Raw genomic sequence first — 17,738 nt, forward strand, 5'->3', positions numbered from 1 at the left:
CCACGAAAGCTCATGCTCCCAAACGTCTGTTAGTCTATAAGGTGCCACAAGACTCTTTGCTGCTTTTACAGATCCAGACTAACACGGCTACCCCTCTGATACATGGTTAAGAATGCAAAAGTTAAGGTTGCTGCAGGCTGCATTTTAGCACGTTCAGTTTAGCAGGTATTTAATTTTTGTTTCTTCCCTAGGACTTAAAATATGATGACGAAGAAAAGACTCTTGAGGTCCCACCTTCCAGTTTGCCATCAAATCAACCAACCGTCTTCACCATTGCACAGCAGCCCCTGCTCCCTGGCGTGAAGTTATATCCATATGGCAGAAAGAGAGGAGGAGGAGAGATCCAGTCACAGTTGGAGAAGAAGCACAAAGGCAAAACCACAGAACAAAGCCCAGAAGTGGAGCCTGCTGGGTTCCATCTACCAAGGTAACTGCATGGTGACCTCGGGGCTTCACTGCTCAGATAGCAGTGCTTTCAGTGCAAGGTCTCAACAGCATCAGCAGATATTGCAGCACACTATCATACGTGACCCCCCGTCTCAGCTTAAATACAGTTTAAATACTTAGCAGGCCTTGTCAGAAAATCACATTTTTAGGAGCTCAAAAGTCTGCACAAAAATTTCAGCTCAAGATTGAAATGTGTCCTGCAAAGTCCAAGCTTAGACGAGAGACTTGGTGACAAAATGTAAATACAATTAAAATTGGATATTTTCAAGTTTATAGGCTTCAGAGCTGGAAAACGCTCATTACCGGTTGCTTATCCAATCCAGCCCCCCACTTTTCCTCTGCCCATTAAAGTGTAGTTTCCTATAGTCATTCCACATGGAAACCTCAGCTTTACTTCCTTCCTCCCAGTAGGCACTCGCAGTACACCTTGGCTCATGGAGGTAGAGCCCTGGTTGGTGCAAGGGGGAAGGGTTTATGCTAAATGAGTCTGTCTCTTCTGTCCCTTCTAGATTCAAATGTTATACTTCTGTTTGCTTGGTTACTATCGTATTAAGAGAGGAATAGATTAATAACACAATCCAGTTCATTTTCTTGTAGAAGTTGATTGCCTAAGGCGATAGCTGCACAGCATCTGGGAAGGTGCTTCCCAGTGTGGCTAGGCAGACACACTAGCTCTGCTCAGGCTGGTGCACTAAGCATAGCAGTGTGGCTGTGATGGCTGGGATTAGCTAGCCGAGCCAGAGGGTCAGGTGGGATTGTGTTCAGGCAGTAACCTGAGCAGCCTCCTGTGGCTGCACTGCTGGTTAAATGGTCTTTAGACCTAGCTGGGGAGTGCCCTCTGTCCGCCTTTTCCTTTTTATGGGGCACCCGGAGCGAGAGCAGTGCCCCACCGATGCCTGCCTGTGGGCGGAGCTGTGGCGGTGCTGAGGGTCTGTAACTGAGTCCTTCCTCGGCACTGATTCGCACCTCAATGGTTCCAGCGCACTGAGGATGCGGCGCTTGAGGCCAGGTCCGGTGCAGCCGGTTCCAACTGGGCCCGAAGTGCTGCCTCCATAAGTAGGACTTGGAGTCGCTGCTCTCAGTCCTTAAGGATCCTGGGGCGAAAACCCTTACAGATTTTACAGCGGTCCCTGACATGCCCCTCGCCAAGACACTTAAGGCACGAGTTCGGGTCACTTCTTGGCATAAACCTGTCACAGTCCGAGCACAGTTTAAAGCCCGAGGACCAAGGTATGCCTCAGTGCCTGGGAAAACACGTTGGGGGAAAGATTCTTCCCCCCCCCCCCCCCCCAAAGGAAACTTGTAAGAAAAGCTATCTACACTAACTATAAACTACTGCTAAATCTAACTGTGTACATGGAGAGACATTGCGAAGCGCTCGCTTGCTGAGGCAGGAGCGGTAGGGAGTTCCAGCTAGCCGTCACAGGCGGTAAGAAGGAATTGAAGGGGGGTGGGTCGGGTTGGCAGGGCACTATATTGGGTGCCATGGAGGCATGACTCCAGGGGGTGCCCAGGCCAACCCTACAGATACTGCTAAGGGAAAAATCTTACAGCTGTCGTGCATGTGGCATACGCATACCTGATTGGAACTGACGTGAGCAAGCACTCGAAGAACTGGAACTTTAGCCGAAGTGCAGCAGGTCTATCCCCAAAACACCTCCATCCAGATCTTAATGAAGGCTTGCATCCGCACCTACAGGCACTCCAGTACAGAAGGGAATCTCAAAATCGTTAATGTGGAATCCTGCTCTCCTCCGCACTAGGAACACAGCAGAAGGCAGGCAGGGCAGGCTGCTGCTGGAGGATGCTCTTGGAAGGATGAGATTGAGAAACCTGCATCATGTGATGCTGTATCTGCCCCAGGACGCATTGCAAACATTTCAGAGCACCCTGCGGCCAGTTGCACAGTGGGATAGCTACGCACAGTGCACTGCTCTCTGTCTCAACGCAAGAGGTGCTAGTTCGGATGTGATCTGCCAACACAAGGAACATAGTATCAGAGGGGTAGCCGTGTTAGTCTGGTTCTGTAGAAGCAGCAAAGAATCCTGTGGCACCTTATAGACTAACAGACGTTTTGCAGCATGAGCTGTCGTGGGTGAATACCCACTTCTTCGGATGCAAGGAACATAGTGTTGACATGCAACAGCAGTTTAATTAAAGCTCACCGGCCTGCTGCTGTGAGGACATACAGTTCCCCTCCAACTCTTTATGGCTGTGATGGACAGAATGAAGGATCTTCTCTCTTCTCAGCGGATTTCATCATGGATCACATCCTGCATACATGAGTGCTATAACCTGCTAGGGGTTGCTGCCCCTCCGATCACTGCGCACTCCACCAGGGTGCAGGCCGCTTCAACGGCGTTCCTGGCTCACGTTCCCACCCAGGAAATTTGCAGAGCAGCGACATGGTCCTCCGTACACACTTTCACTGTGCACTATGCAATCACCCAGCAGGCCTGAGATGACACGGCATTTGATAGAACAATGCTCCAATTCCACAGTTCCTGGAGCTTTGCGGGGGAGAGGAGGAAACAGATGTGCCTGTGTAGCTGGATGCAGGTCTGCGGAGTTCAAAATAGTGAGCAGACTGGTCACGGTGGGCATTGCGGGATACTTCCTGGAGGCCAGGTGAACGCAGTGTCTACACTGACACTTCATTGCTCTAACTTTGCCACAAAAGTCTTGATGCCTCTCGTCAAGGTGGTTTTATTTTGTCGGCAAAACGAGAGTTTTGCCACTAAAAGTAGCATTGTAGTATGTACACCTCCTCCACTGCTATGCCAACAAAACTGTGTAGTGTAGACAAGGCCTAGGTTTCCAGTGGGTATTGAATTAGTGGTGATGTGACCTCTATTTTTAGTCTCTTTCAGCCTCCTTCTGTTTAAATACCCCTCCTTGATATTTTTATTTTCTCTAATTCAGCCAACACATTCCTGGCAGACTGGTCTCAGCCATGGCAAGTCACCCACAGAACGCAAGCAGAGAGTGGAATACAACCTCCGTTCCAGGAACATCCGTGTCTGAGGCACCACCCAGCTCTCATGTAAGCAGCCTGCTTAGGAGTGTGTTACAGCTCTGTCGTGGGGAAGCAATGAGTCCCATCAGCTGGGCTGTGGCTTTCACGGGAGTTAAGCAACTGGAACCTTGTGCAGTACTGTAAACACTGACTTTGGACTGGAGGATTTCATCCTTAACTAGGAATGTGGTTCCATGCATCTTTACTGGTAATGCTTATTACTCCTTCCCATGTGAGAGCTTTGTTTCCTTGTCAAAGCCTTGGGCATCCCTTCTATTTTATAACACCACCTTGAGGGCTTTCTCTTTCCTTGCAAACTTAGGTCCCAGCCCTCTGATTTATTGGAGTCTGACAGGCCATAGTTGAGCAGCTAATTAAAAATGAACCACTTCTGTGGTTGCTGGTAAAGAGAAGGGTGAGAGACCTGGGAGCTCGTATAGTTGGGTGTATACCGAACTTTAACTCTTGGTTTATTTCCTCAGGTAACTGTGAAGGATGAAAGAGATCTGTTTACCATTCCAAGTGCAGCAGGTGAGCAAAGGCAACTGTTAATGGTTACTGTGTCCTTGTTAGGCAAGGGACACCCAAAATGTGCCCAACCAGGAACTTCATCACCTTTGCAGCCTATGGTCAATTAAGAAATGCAGCCTGTGGAGCATACATATCTCAGCATATCTGCTCTGATCAAGGCAGACTATGCTGGACTTGTCATCTCTGTGAGGTTTGCTTCCATATTGATTAGGGTCTGAATCTTAACTGGCTTATTGCCTTCTCAGTGATCCATTTCAGAGGACCCCACTCTGTTTCTGAATGTGTTTGGTTAGGTGTACAGAAAAGTGTGTGGTTCTTTGAGTGATGGTCCCTATGTGTGCATGCGTTTCACATACCTGAGACTGGAAAATTCTTACTAGCAGTGTCCATTGGTTTGTGCCTGCACCCTGTGTGTCCTTGGGCTTCGTATCGAGGGCATAAGGGGAGGCGTGGATTGACCACCTCTCAAATTCCTCCCTGCCCCTCCCACCTCCCCAAAAAAACCTGTTCCATACTTTTCCCACCCATACCAACCCTCCAAGTTCACACTCTTTTGCCCTGAGTCCTAAAGAAAATCAAGAAGGACGGTGTGTTGGTGATTCTCATGGCATCCTACTGGCTGAGGCAGTTCTGGTTCACCAGCATCCGTTAGATGTCAGTGTTCCCGTGCTCGCATATCCATCCATTTCCAAACCTTCTAACACAGAACAGAGGCAGGATCAACTATCCCAACCCAGCATCCTTCTGTCTAACAGCCTGGTATGGGGAAGGATGACAAGCTTAGAGGAATTGTGCCCCAAGGAAGTACAGTCTCTACTCCGTAATAGCAGAAGACTCCCCATGAGACAGTGTTGTGGGCCTAAATGGAAGAGATTTTCTGTCTGGTACCAACTTCGTCACATAACCCCAGAGGATTTGGACATCTCTACTCTTAGACTACCTTCTTTCCCTGAAGAAGCTGGGGCTATCTCTGTTCCCAGTGTCTGCATTTGGCAGCAATTAACACCTTCCAGTCCCTGATTGACAGCTACTCGGTCTTCACCCAACCTATAACTAAGGTTCCTGAAAAGCCTTGCCAGAACTTTTCCTCCAGTACTGAAACCAGCACCGTCTTGAGACCTCAGCTTGGCTTTGTCAACACTTATGAATCCTCTATTTGTACCATTGGCCCCTTGCTCCCTTCTTCACCTGTCTATGAAGGTAGCCTTCCTGACTGCAGTCACCTCTGCCAGAAGAGTGGGTGAGCTCAGGGCCCTTGTGGCAGACTCCTTATGCAGTGCTCCCTAGAGTAAGGTAGTTTTGAAGTTACACCCCAAGTTCATTCCAAAGGTTCCCTCTGAATTCCACATTAACCAGGTCATACACCTTTTGGTCTTCTCCCCAAAACCTCACGCCATCAGGAAGGACAGGAAGTTCCTCAAGCCATAGCTTTCTGCCTACAAAGGACTGAACCCTCCCAGAAATATCTGAGACTCTTTGTTCTTCTTCGAGTGATTGCTCCTATGCATTCCAGTTAGGTGTGCGCGCCGCGCGTGCACGGCTCTTCGGAAGATTTTTACCCTAGCAACTCCGGCGGGCCGGCTGGGCGCCCCCTGGAGTGGCGCCACTATAGCGCAGGATATATACCCCAGCCGGCCCGTCCGCTCCTCAGTTCCTTCTTTCCGCCCGTGACGGCCGTTGGAACAGTGGAGCACAGCTCAGCTGACCTCCACTTCCCTAGCTACTCGTAGTTTTCTCTCGTTCTGTTTATAGTTGTAGTTAACTCTGTTTGTTTGTAGAATAGTATAGTGTATTTATTTTACAGGGGTTGGGGTTTATCCCCTTCCCCTCACCCGGGGCCGGGTCCGATGCCCGGTCCACAGGGTTTTCTAATGCTCGGCCGGCCACAAGCCGCTGCCGACAAGAGATCTTCTCCTAAGTGCCTCGAGGGATCTTACCTCACAGATAAGTGCCGCATTTGTGAGGCCCTTAATCCGTGAACAAAGGGGAGCGGGGCTTTCGTTTTAAACAGCTCCTGAGGGAGGCAGCTCTTGCTCCTCTGCTCTCGGCGCCGAGCGCTAGTTAGTTTTCCCAGCGCGCTCCCTCGGCACCGGACCGCCGGTGCCGCCAAGGCCTCCTGGCACCACCGTCGCTGACTCCGACGTACCCTCGGCATGGACCTCTCTCCTGGAGGATGAAGAGTTACTCCGGCCAGGCAAGAGCCGTCGAGTCTGGTGCTGGAAAGCTCCCCGGTACGCACCGTGGTCGAACTCGCCCGGAAGCTGCGTCCGAGCCGCCTGCTCCGCAGCCGAGCGCTATGCTCAGTCGGATCGCCCGGCACCGATGTCTGCCGCGGCACCGACAATATCCGCACCTTTCACTCCGGCCAGGCAAGAGCCGTCGAGTCCGGTGCTGGAAAGCTCCCCGGTACGGACCGTGGTCGAGCTCGCTCTGAAGCTGCGTCAGAGCCGCCTGCTCCGCAGCCGAGCGCTATGCTCCGTCGGATCGCCCGGCACCGATGTCTGCCGTGGCACCGACAATATCCGCACCTTTCACTCCGGCCAGGCAAGAGCCGTCGAGTCCGGTGCTGGAAAGCTCCCCAGTATGGACCGTGGTTGAGCTCGCTATGAAGCTGCGTCTGAGCCGCCTGCTCCGCAGCCGAGCGCTATGCTCCGTCGGATCGCCCGGCACCGATGTCGGCCGCGGCACCGACAATGTCCGCACTGTTAAATCCGGCCAGGCAAGAGCCGTCGAGTCAGGTGCCGGAAAGCTCCCCGGTACGCACTGTGGTCGAGCTCGCCCGGAAGCTGCGTCCGAGCCGCCTGCTCCGCAGCCGAGCGCTATGTTCAGTGGGACCGCCCGGCACCGATGTCTGCCGCGGCACCGTCAATGTCCACACCATTAACTCCGGCCAGGCAAGAGCCGTCGAGTCCGGTGCCGGAAAGCTCCCCGGTACGGACCGTGGTCGAGCTCGCCCTGAAGCTGCGTCCGAGCCGCCTGCTCCGCAGCCGAGCGCTATGCTCCGTCGGATTGCCCGGCACCGATGTCTACCGCGGCACCGACAATGCCCGCACCATTAACTCTGGCCAGGCAAAAGCCGTCGAGTCCGGTGCTGGAACACTCCCCGGTACGGACCGTGGTCGAGCTCACTATGAAGCTGCATCCGGGGTGCCAGCTATGGTCGAGCTCACTATTCCCTCCACGCCGGAGACAGTGTCCACGGCGAGGGGGCTGATTGCAACTACAGCATCTACGCTGCCTCAACCCCCGGCACCGCCGGTGAGGGTTACATAGTCGATGGGCAAGCCTGCCTTGATCAGACCACCCTACCTCGGCACCGCACAGCGGCACCGTTCAGGGTCGCGGTCCCGCAGATGTTCTCGGTCCCATCACCGATCTAGGTCTCGGCACCGTTCTCCATGTTGGTACCAGTAGTGCTCGCGGCACCGGTCAGCATCCCGTTCGCTGGTCCGGGACACTCAGCTCCGATCAAGCCTCAGGCACCGGGACGCTCGTAGCCACTCCTGATCATCGAGCCTCGCACCCTCGGTCGACCGCCCGGCACAGCTTCGGTGGCAGGTCCCGTTCTCGGTACCGGTCTGTCTACCGGTACCGATCCCCGGTGCCGCATCGAGCGACGTCAGTTACAGACGGAGACTCTACCAAGAGCTTTCAGCTCCTCCAGGGCCATCCAGCCATGCATCAGTGTCGTCCCGTCCGGACACTTCATATGCGTAGCACTCTGTTTTCTGATGTCCCCTCCAGAGTCTTCCAGGAGACCTATCAGTGGGCATTCTGGATGCCGTGGGTGTACTACCACGCCAGAGGCGTACCAGTGATCCCATCTCGCTCCGTTCCCTCCGAGCTCTGGGTGCCAGAGGCGACAATTAGTCGTCCCCGTCCGACCGGTACAGAGCAACCCCCGGTTCGGCACCGGGCTCCCAGATCCCACCGGATCAGGAGGTCGTCCAGGAGCTCGAGCCCACACAGGACCCGCTTGTCCCAGGCCTTTCTTCTTCCTCCTCCCCAGATGAGGCGGGGGCAGGAACATACCCCTCCGGCCCTCCTCTGATCGAAATGCGACCAGCCCCTAAATCCAAAGAGGCTGGGCATGTGGTCTTACTGGGCCATAAGATGTACCCGGAGGGGGCCCTGCAACTTCGTGTAGTGAACCAGCAAGCCCTGCTTATCCGCTACTGTGGGTGGCGGTGGGCAAATTTACAGAGTCGGTTCTTCAGAACTCCCGTCAAGAGTTCGATGCCCTCCTGCAGCAAAGGACGGAGCTGGAGAGAGCTTCCCTCCAGGCCTCGTTGGACGCAGCTGACTCCGCTGCCATGACTCTGGCCTCGGGTGTTGCCACGCGGCGCGTTTCAGGACTCCAGTTATCGAGCCTTCCCTCGCAGCTGCGGCACGCTATACAGATCTTGCCCTTCAGTGGCACAGGCCTGTTCTCTGACAACACTGGCCCTAGGCTGCAGAACCTAAAGGGCAGCAGAGTCACTTTGCTCTGCTACTTTGCTCTCTCTCTCTCTCTCTCTCGGCATGCACACGCCGGTAATTCAGCGCCGACGCTTCCGTCCCCAACCTCCGCTCTTACCCTGCGCCTTGACAAGGTCAGGACATGGCCAGCGGGCGTGGCTTACACGGTCGTGGCCATCAATCCGCACCCCAAAGGAGCCAGAATTAGGATCCTTCTGACCACCAATGGGGCAAAAGCCTACCCATCCTCGCCCCTCCTAAGGACCCCTCTCACGAGCGATTCCTCTGGCAAGAGGTGCGGACGCTCCTCCTCATCGGAGCTATACAGGAGGTACCTAGGGCGAAACCTATTCCCCTAAGCGAAGGGAGGTCTCAGACCTATCCTAGGCCTGCAGGAACTCAACAAGTCACGATGCAGATGAGTTCCGCATGGTACCCAGGGCTGGGATCCGTCCTGGGATCCCGGAGACTGGTACGCCGCCCTCGATATGAAGGGCGCGTGTTTTTCACGTTGCCATTTCTCTTCCACACAGAAGGTACCCTCGGTTTCGGGCCTACCATCGTTATTCCCAGTATACGGCCCTCCCGGTTGGCCTCTATACAGCCCAGGGGTATTCAAAGTGCATGGCTGTAATCGCCGCCTTTCTTCGCCACCGTCTGATACACGTTCTCCGTGTCTAGACGAGTGGCTCATTCGAAGAACCCCCGGGCTCAAAGTACCAGTCATGTGGGCATCGACACAAACCTTTTCCTGTGTCTAGGCCTGATGATCAATAGTAAAATCCACTCTGATTCCCACACAGGGAAGGGAATTCATTGGGGCCGTCCTGGACTCCAGACTCGCCAGAGCCTGCTTTCCTCAGCCTTGGTTTCAGGCGAGGGTAACAATTGTACAAGGTCTACGGACCTTCCCGCCAACTTGGGCTCGCTCTAGCCTCGGTTTCCTGAGTCACATGGCTGTCTACACGCTTGCAACTAAACGTACCAGGCTTTGCCTCTGTTCACTTCAATCGTGGCTCACCTGGGGGTGCCACCCGGGCAGAGATGGCATACTCGTGGTCGTCTCGTTTCCCCCGAGCAGCCTAGGCTCCCTCGACCGGGAGTCGGCGTCCTCCCCGGTGTATCCGGGGATGCTGTTTCATTCACCCCTCGGGGTCCCTCATGACAAACAGCCCATCTCTCGGCTGGGTGCGCACCTGGTGTAGTTTCGCACTCACGGCCTTCGGTCAGCGCAAGAGCTGGCCTTACACATCAATGTCCGAGAGCTGAGAGCAGTCTGCCTTGTGTACCAGGCGATTCAGCTGGCGGATCGTCTCAGCAGATCCTTCCTGTCTCACAAGTGGTGGTTTCCTCCCGTCTTTATCTATTCCGTTTTCCAGAAGTGGGTCTTCCCCCGCATAGCCCTCCTCGCTTTTGCGAGAACGGAAAGAGGGAGAGAAATTCTCCTCGTTCCAAGGCCTCTCCCCAGGCTCGGTCTTGGAGGATTTTCCTGATGCCATGGATCAGCCATCTGCCGTACGCTGTCCACTGTCCCCGCTGGTTCACAAGGTCCTGCTCAAACTCCGCAGGGACAGAGCGCCCCTGATCGGGTTCGCTCCAGTGTAACCTGGGCAGCACTGGCACACCATGTTGCTACACCTGTCGGTAGCAACCCTCTTGGCACAGACCCCATGACGCGGAATCACGACAACCTTCACCACCCGGTCTTGTAATCCCTGCACCTCACAGCAGGACTCCTGCGTGGCTAAACCGATCCGAGTTACGTTGTTCGGCCTCGGTTCTACGGGATTCTCCGGGGTCGTAGAAAATTCGTCCATTCGGTTAAAGTATCTGGCCGAGTGGAAGCGTTTCTCATGCTGCTCCGAAACGCGCAATGTTTCTCCCGCCGAGATCCCGCTCCATTCCATCTGGTTCCTCAGGGCTTGGAGCGTTTATGCACCCCCCCACTCCCCCCAAGTGGGGCCCCGCCATAAACCTGGCTCTTCAATCTGGTTCTACCCAGTTTTATGACTGCCCTATTCGAGCCACTGTCAACAGGCTCATTGATATAACTGTCCTGCAAGGCAGTTTCCTGTAGTCTTTCCTGCGGCCACGCGAGTCTCCGAGCTTCAGACTCTCACAATAGGCCCAAGGTATACTGTGTTCCTCAAGGACAAGGGCAGTTATTACCACGTCCGACCTGCCTCCCCAAGGAGGTGTCGGCCTTTTATATCCACCAGGATATCTTCCTTCCGGTCTTCTTTCCGAAGCCACTCTCTGTGCAAGGAGAGCAACGGTTGCCCTCCTTCGACATCTGTAGGGCGTCCGCAATCTATATCTAGTGGACTGAGCCCTCTCGTAACGCCCCCCAAAACCTTCATCGTACCGGCATACCGGACGAAGGGCATACCTGTCTCCTCCTAGAGGATTTCATCTTCAATGACGTTGTGCATCTGCACCTCTTCTGTTTCGGCCCATGTGCCATAGAGCCACCTTGCTGCACATTCCGCCAGGGCTCACGCTTCTCAGCTGCCTTCCTGGCTCGCATTCCCTTTCGGGGGATGTGTTGTACACCTACCTGGTCCTCGGTCCACACCTTTGCCTCATTGGTCCGGGAGTCCAGAGCTGTTGCAGCCTCTGGCTTAGCGGTTGCGTTCTGCAACACCTAACTCCAACCCCACCGCTTACGTAAGGCTTGGGAATCACCTAACTGGAATGCATAGGAGCAATCACTCGAAGAAGAAAAGACGGTTACTCACCGTAGTAACTGTTGTTCTTCGAGATGTGTTGCTCCTATCCATTCCAGACCCGCCCTCCTTCCCCACTGTCGGAGTAGCCGGCAAGAAGGAACTGAGGAGCGGACGGGCCGGCTGGGGTATATATCCTGCGCTATAGTGGCGCCACTCCAGGGGGCGCCCAGCCGGCCCGCCGGAGTTGCTAGGGTAAAAATCTTCCGAAGAGCCGTGCACGCGCGGCGCGCACACCTAACTGGAATGGATAGGAGCAACACATCTCGAAGAACAACAGTTACTACGGTGAGTAACCGTCTTTTTCTTTTGCTGAGCAGATGAAAGGAGAAGCAGTCTCCTCTCAGAGTCTTTCCAAATTGATTTCTGGTTGTCTGCCTCTGCTATGATCTTGCAGGGATGATGACTTGTCAGAGTGAGGGCTCACTTGACCAGAGCCCAGACTGCTTCAGGGCCATCTCTTCAGGGTTTTTCCCTCCTGGAAATCTGTAGAGTGACAACATCAGGCTCTGTGCAGACATTATGCACTGGTGCAAGCCTTCTGCAGCTGCGTTCTTCGGTACAGTGGTCCTATGGTCAATGGTGCAATACAGGTCCTCTCATCCTCCTCCTTGGTGAATACTGCTTGGGAGTCACCCACAGTGGAATACACATAGGAACCATCACTTGAAGAAAGAACAGTACGGTAAATGACCTGAGTTCTTTGAGATGTGGTTCCTCTGTGTATTCCACTACCCACCCACCTCTCCTGCGTCAGATCTTTTCTCTACCACAAACCACTCTCAGAAGGTATTGGAGAAGCATTCAGTCCACACCTCTCCTAATGCCTTCAGATTGGAGCACGAAGAGGTACAGGGCACAGGTGCGGACCAAAGGACGCTACTAGTAAGAATTTTCCAGTCTCAGTTGCACAGAACATATGTGCACCACAATAGAATACAAATAGGGACCATACATCTCGAGGAACTTCAGTTACTGTAAAGGTAAGTGATCTTTCTTTTTAAATAGGTCGTTGTTAAGAGGACTTTAAGTAGATGCCCATGTAATAGGACTAGGGTATGCTACATTAAGGGTCTGTATGCCATTGTAAGCAATGGAATGCTTACCTTGAGGGGAAGTCAATCTACTAGCTGAAAGCAAGAGTTTTGTATGGCTCTTTGCAGTCTGTTGCCAGCCTTAATTATGACATGGCTATCAGAAGGATTGTTCAAGTTCAGGAGATTTCTATAGCAGCCCCTCATACATGTTAACCCTGTTTCCCCTCAGCTACCAGTAGCTCCTGCATGTGTTTCAGAGGTAGCATTGATAGTGTTAAATGACTAGAGTACCGGGATGTGGGACCCTTTTGGGAACCTTAAGACTTGCTGAGGGGGCAGGCAGCAGAGAGAATAACTGGAGGCAGGGAAAGTTGCTTGGCCCCAGAAAGTTAACTGCATTCTGTTCCTGTTCGTGCACTGGTCTCTGCTGTAGCCAATGCTGGGAGCAGCTCGTGTCTACGGAGCTTTAGGTACAGACACCTTTTTTGTGGACTAGGGAGAGGAGAGAGTGTTGCCAGATAAGAATTTCAAAAAAGAGAGAGAGAGAGAGAGAAAAGTACACAAAGGAAGAAGCAAGACAAAGAAGGCGGAGGAGATGGCGGAGGGGATGGACAAAGACCAGATGAAAGATTGAATGGACAGAGGGGAAAGACAGTGTTGTTTTAAAGTGTGTTGCAAGGGGGACAGAACAGGATCACACCCAGCCATTAGTGTTTCCCCAGTGGGATTCCAGCAAAATGTTGGGAACCACCAAACAAGAGCTCCAGAATTCAGTGGTGTCAAAGCAGGACCGATGCCTCTCAAGCTAATATTTTGTTCTCCTCTTGCATACAATAAAGGTGTCCTCCATGTCCGAGCCAAGGAGGGTGTTTGGGGAAAGTGGCGAAGTCCAAATGCCCAGGAAGACAACAGTTCTGATGTGGATAAAATGGAGACCAGTGGAAACACGCACACAGCAAAAGATTCATGGAGCCCACACTAGTTTGTTATAATACAAAGACTGTTACCTGACTTATATGTTCATATATTGTGTGTATATATCATCAGTACCAAAAGGCTGTAGAAATAGACTCCTTCCCGTTGAAAAACTTCTGAAACTGATTGTCAAGTAATCTTACACTGATAATTTAATACGATTTACTGAGTGAATTCTGGGCACTGTCTCTGAAGTAGCCTGCTGCATCAGTGCCTCTTTTCAGAATGGAAGAGTTTGCATACAACAGCAAAGCTGAAGTATCCATTTGGACAATAGTTGGCTGTTTCTTGAAAGAGAAATTAAGTGAGTCAGCTGCATGCAGAGATGATATATATGGGACTCCCCCTTTGCTAAGACACTTGACTCTAGAGTGTAGCCAACAACTCTTTGCCAGTGAAAGCCATATTGGTAAAGAAAAACTTAGAGTAACCGGCAAAGACTCATCCAAAATGCGTAGAGTCAAATGCTAAGACACTGTAGCCTACATATTAATCCAAAGCAATAGATCGTCGACCCACTGATTTTTTGGAGAGGAAAACAGATTGTGATTTGATCAACAGAAAACTTCTGCAATAATAAAGAACAACTTCTTGTTGTTCCCTGTAAATTGAGGGGATGGATGATGTCCCAGGATAATGTGTTTTGTTAGGGGATTACGCTAATCTACATTAAAACCTCTCCCTGGCCTTCTGGTGAGGTGTAACCCAAACCCTTCCATCTGGTGAGAGTGAGTTCTTGGAGTTACATTGTGTGTCAAGTGTGAGAAATTGCTGAGTTTTGTGTCCCATAAGGACATGGTGTCTGAGAGAGTCTGGAGTTGGATTATACTTTCCTGTATCATAAAGCCCTGCAGTGTTATAGTGGCAGTGGATGCAAGTGGGGCTTGATCCAAAGCCCACTGAAATCAGGTAGAGACTCGCACTGACTTCAGTGGTCTTTGGAGCAGGTCCAAAATGAAGACGAGAATCCTTGGTGAAGAGGAATCTGTGCAGTACAGTTAAATCTTCATGGATTAACTGTTTAGTTTTGCTTTCTCTAAATATTCCCAGTTCTGCTTAGTTTCATAATGGAGTCTTTGCTGAACAGAGCTGTGGAGCACAACGATCTGTTTAATAGTATTGCCCCCACCCTTCACTGTCTTGTTTCTCCTTTTTACTGTGTTTCCATCCTTTCCCTGCGATGCTGCCTCGCTGCAGGATTAGTAGTGCAGCTTGCTGCTACATTTGCAAGTGCTGTAAGAATTTATGCTGTTGAGCAGGATTGGTTTTTTTGTTTTGTTTTTAACTGAATGCAGGACTCTTTGAAGTAAAGCAGATAAACTGCTAGGATGTTAGGGACCCAGCCTGACTGAAAGTGTCTCTCAGTGCATCACTTCAGCTGACAAACTGTTTTTGCCTTACACCAATATGGTGTTTTCTAGCATTGCTTGAATCATGCATTATATTTGTGCCTTTTTGTGTTTATAAAATAAAAATACTTGATATTCTTCCAAAAAAGTATACAAGTATTGGTGATTATACTTTAGTGTGTGTGTGTGTGTGTAGAGGAGGCGGGGACATGTTACATACTGAGAGTGGCTATCACCGCATTTCTTCTTCATCCCTCCTCCTCCTGCCCCTCCCCCCTACTCCGTTTTCCCATCCTTGGCACCCTGACCCTTCTACAGTTCTCACCGGTCCTACCTGCTCCTCTTCCCTTCTCCATAATAATCTCCCCTTTCCTTCCACCAGCACAGATCCAAGTCCTACATTCACCCCCTTTCCACTTCCCATATCCATCTCCCCATGACCACTTCCGCTGCTCTTGTGCCACCATTTCTAACCTTACACACATTCTCCCCCCCCCCCCCCCCCGTCTCTGGAACACCTACTCTTTATCTGAAAAGATTTGTCATCCATGACCTCTTTGTATCCTGCTCCCTCCAGCTCTTCGCTTTCTGAGACCTTTGTCATGTCATGTCACTCAGAACTCAAGAAGCCTGGGAGCTTCGCCTCTGGAGCCACGTGATGGAGAAGGCTGTGAGAGCCCTCTCCGATTTCAGCCAGGAAGACCCCCCTGTAATCAGCCTTAACTGAAACAAGTGCCCCTCCAAGCAGTGATGAGCTGCCAAAATCTTAACAACCGGTTCCCTATAAAAAGTTCTGATTTAAGGGGGGTAGTGGGGGAGGGGCAGGGGGTCCTGAGGTCCCTTCCAACCCTGAGATTCTATGAGACATCCTCGTGGGGCCGGGGGCCCCTGCAGGGCCTGGGGCAAATTGCCCCACTTGCCCCCTCGGCAGCCCTAGACCTTGCAGCCCCCTCCCCCCTTACCTTGCCGGCAGCTCAAAGCAGCAGGACGACTCCAGAGCTCGGCTGAGCTGCCCAGCTGGTGCCGGCGGCTGGCCACGCTGCGGCTGGGGGGAAGCGGGGGAAGGGCCAGGGGACCCTCAGCCTCCCCAGCTGGGAATCCTGGGAGCAACAGGATGGTCCGGCCCACGGACCGGAGTTCTTTGCCCACTCCCTGGCCCTTTAACAACCGGTTCTCTACGGCGGTCTAATTTTAGCAACCGGTTCTTGGGAACCTGTGGGAACCGGCTCCAGCTCACCACTGCCTCCAAGTACGTTCCTTGGAGCAGAGCCCTCAACATCTAAGCCTAAGATCTCTTCTTTCAGGGCTGCCCTTGATGGTAGAGAGCACTCTCCTGGTGTAAGGACAGATCCTCATTGAGGACTGTCCATGAAAAACGCATTTCCTCCCTGAGTCTGTCCAGCTTGGGTGAGATGTCAGATATGGAACCTAAGGAACTGACTCCATTGAAGACCCCTGGATCAGAGTGCAAGACACATAGAAAGAAGGATCCGCTGGTTCTGTTGATCACTTTGGTACTGAAGCATAAGGATAGATGTTCACTGGTTCCATCTACAAGTGCAGGTCCAGACCGATTGTCTGAATCGCTTCATCTATCTAAAGACCAGCCGGTCACTGCAGATAAACCAGATCCATAAGATTTAACTACGGGAACCTCGAACACCAGGGTGTCCTGAGACTTATATAACACCAGAGGGGAGCTATTGCAACAAGTTGCCAGTGATCTATAGATACCATTAAAGGGGGTAAACAGTGAGGTGGCAAAATTGGCAAAAGATACAAAATTGTTCAAGATAGTTAAGTCCCAGGCAAACTGTGAAGAGCTACAAAGGGATCTCACAAAACTGGGTGACTGGGCAACAAAATAGCAGATGAAATTCAATGTTGATAAATGCAAAGTAATGCACATTGGAAAACATCATCCCAACTCTACATACACAGTGATGGGGTCTAAATTAGCTGTTACCACTCCAGAAAGATCTTAGAGTCACTGTGAATAGTTGTCTGAAAACATCCACTCACTGTGCAGCAGCAGTCACAAAAGCTAACAGAATGTTGGGAATCATTATGAAAGGGACAGATAATAAGACGGAAAACATTATATTGTCTCTCTGTAAATCCATGGTACACCCACATCTTGAATACTGCGGAATATAGTGGAATTGGAAAAGGTTCAGAAAAGGGCAACAAAAATGATATGGGGTATGGCACAGCTGCCTATGAGGACAGATTAATAAGACTGGGCCTTTTCAGCTTGGAAAAGAGACGACTAAGGGGGGATATGATAGAGGTCATAAAATCATGACTGGGGTGGAGAAAGTAAATTAGGAAGTTATTTACTCCTCATAACACAATGACTAGGAATCACCAAATGAAATGAACAGGCAGCAGGTTTAAAGCAAACAAAAGGCAGTATTTTTTCACACAATGCACAGTCAACCTGTGGAACTCTTTGCCAGAGGATGTTGTGAAGGCCAAGACTATAACAGGGTTCAAAAAAGAACTAGATAAGTTCACAGAGGATAGGTCCATCAATGGCTATTAGCCAGAATGGGCAGAGATGGTGTCCCGAGCCTCTGTCTGCCAGAAGCGGAGAATGGGTGACAGGGGATGGGTCACTTGATGATTCCCTGTTCTGTTCATTCCCTCTGGGGCACCTGGCATTGGCCACTGGTGGAAGACAGGATACGGGGCTAGATGGACCTTTGGTCTGACCCAGTGTGGCTGTTCTTGTGAGGTCTAGGACCCTCAACACCAGCTCCTGGACATGGTGCAGCCTCAGGAGCTGAGTAAGGTAGCCCTACCCCTCAATGAGGCCATACTAGAACCGGCTAGAGTGGGAGGGCACACTCCAGCATCCTGTGCCACCATACCGAAAAGGGCTGAGAGACAGTATTTTGTTCCTGCCAAAGAGGCTGAATTCTTATTCTCCTACCCTGTCCCCAACTTGCCAGTGGTACAGATGGCTGATGAAAGTGTGAGGACAGCCTGGCAGATAAAGGCTCTAAAGACTGGATCATGTAGGGAGGAAGGTGGTTTCCTCCACAGGCTTGCAATTTCATGTTGCTAACTAACAAGTGTTGCTAGTGAAATAGGATTTTAATACTTATTCCAGGCTTGTGGACTTCACAGACAAGCTTCCCACAGAAGACTGGGCTCCATTTCAGTTTCTTTTAGAGGAGGGGAGGCTAGTGGCAAA

General features: G+C 51.6%; 1 protein-coding gene across 2 annotated transcripts in view; it reads left to right on the plus strand.

The window, feature by feature from the left end:
* LOC123364406 overlaps positions 1-14,681 on the plus strand; it is a 73,748-nt gene extending 59,067 nt beyond the window's left edge. For both annotated transcript variants that reach the window (XM_045006524.1, XM_045006525.1), the window contains exons 22-25: positions 192-427; positions 3,370-3,490; positions 3,946-3,994; positions 13,055-14,681. In XM_045006524.1, coding sequence (XP_044862459.1) covers positions 192-427; positions 3,370-3,490; positions 3,946-3,994; positions 13,055-13,197 — 549 coding nt within the window. In that variant the 3' untranslated portion in view covers positions 13,198-14,681. The remainder of the gene's footprint in view (positions 1-191; positions 428-3,369; positions 3,491-3,945; positions 3,995-13,054) is intronic.
* The last annotated feature ends 3,057 nt before the right edge of the window (positions 14,682-17,738 follow it).

Source organism: Mauremys mutica, chromosome 2 (assembly GCF_020497125.1).
Source record: "Mauremys mutica isolate MM-2020 ecotype Southern chromosome 2, ASM2049712v1, whole genome shotgun sequence".
Classification (NCBI taxonomy): domain Eukaryota; kingdom Metazoa; phylum Chordata; order Testudines; family Geoemydidae; genus Mauremys; species Mauremys mutica.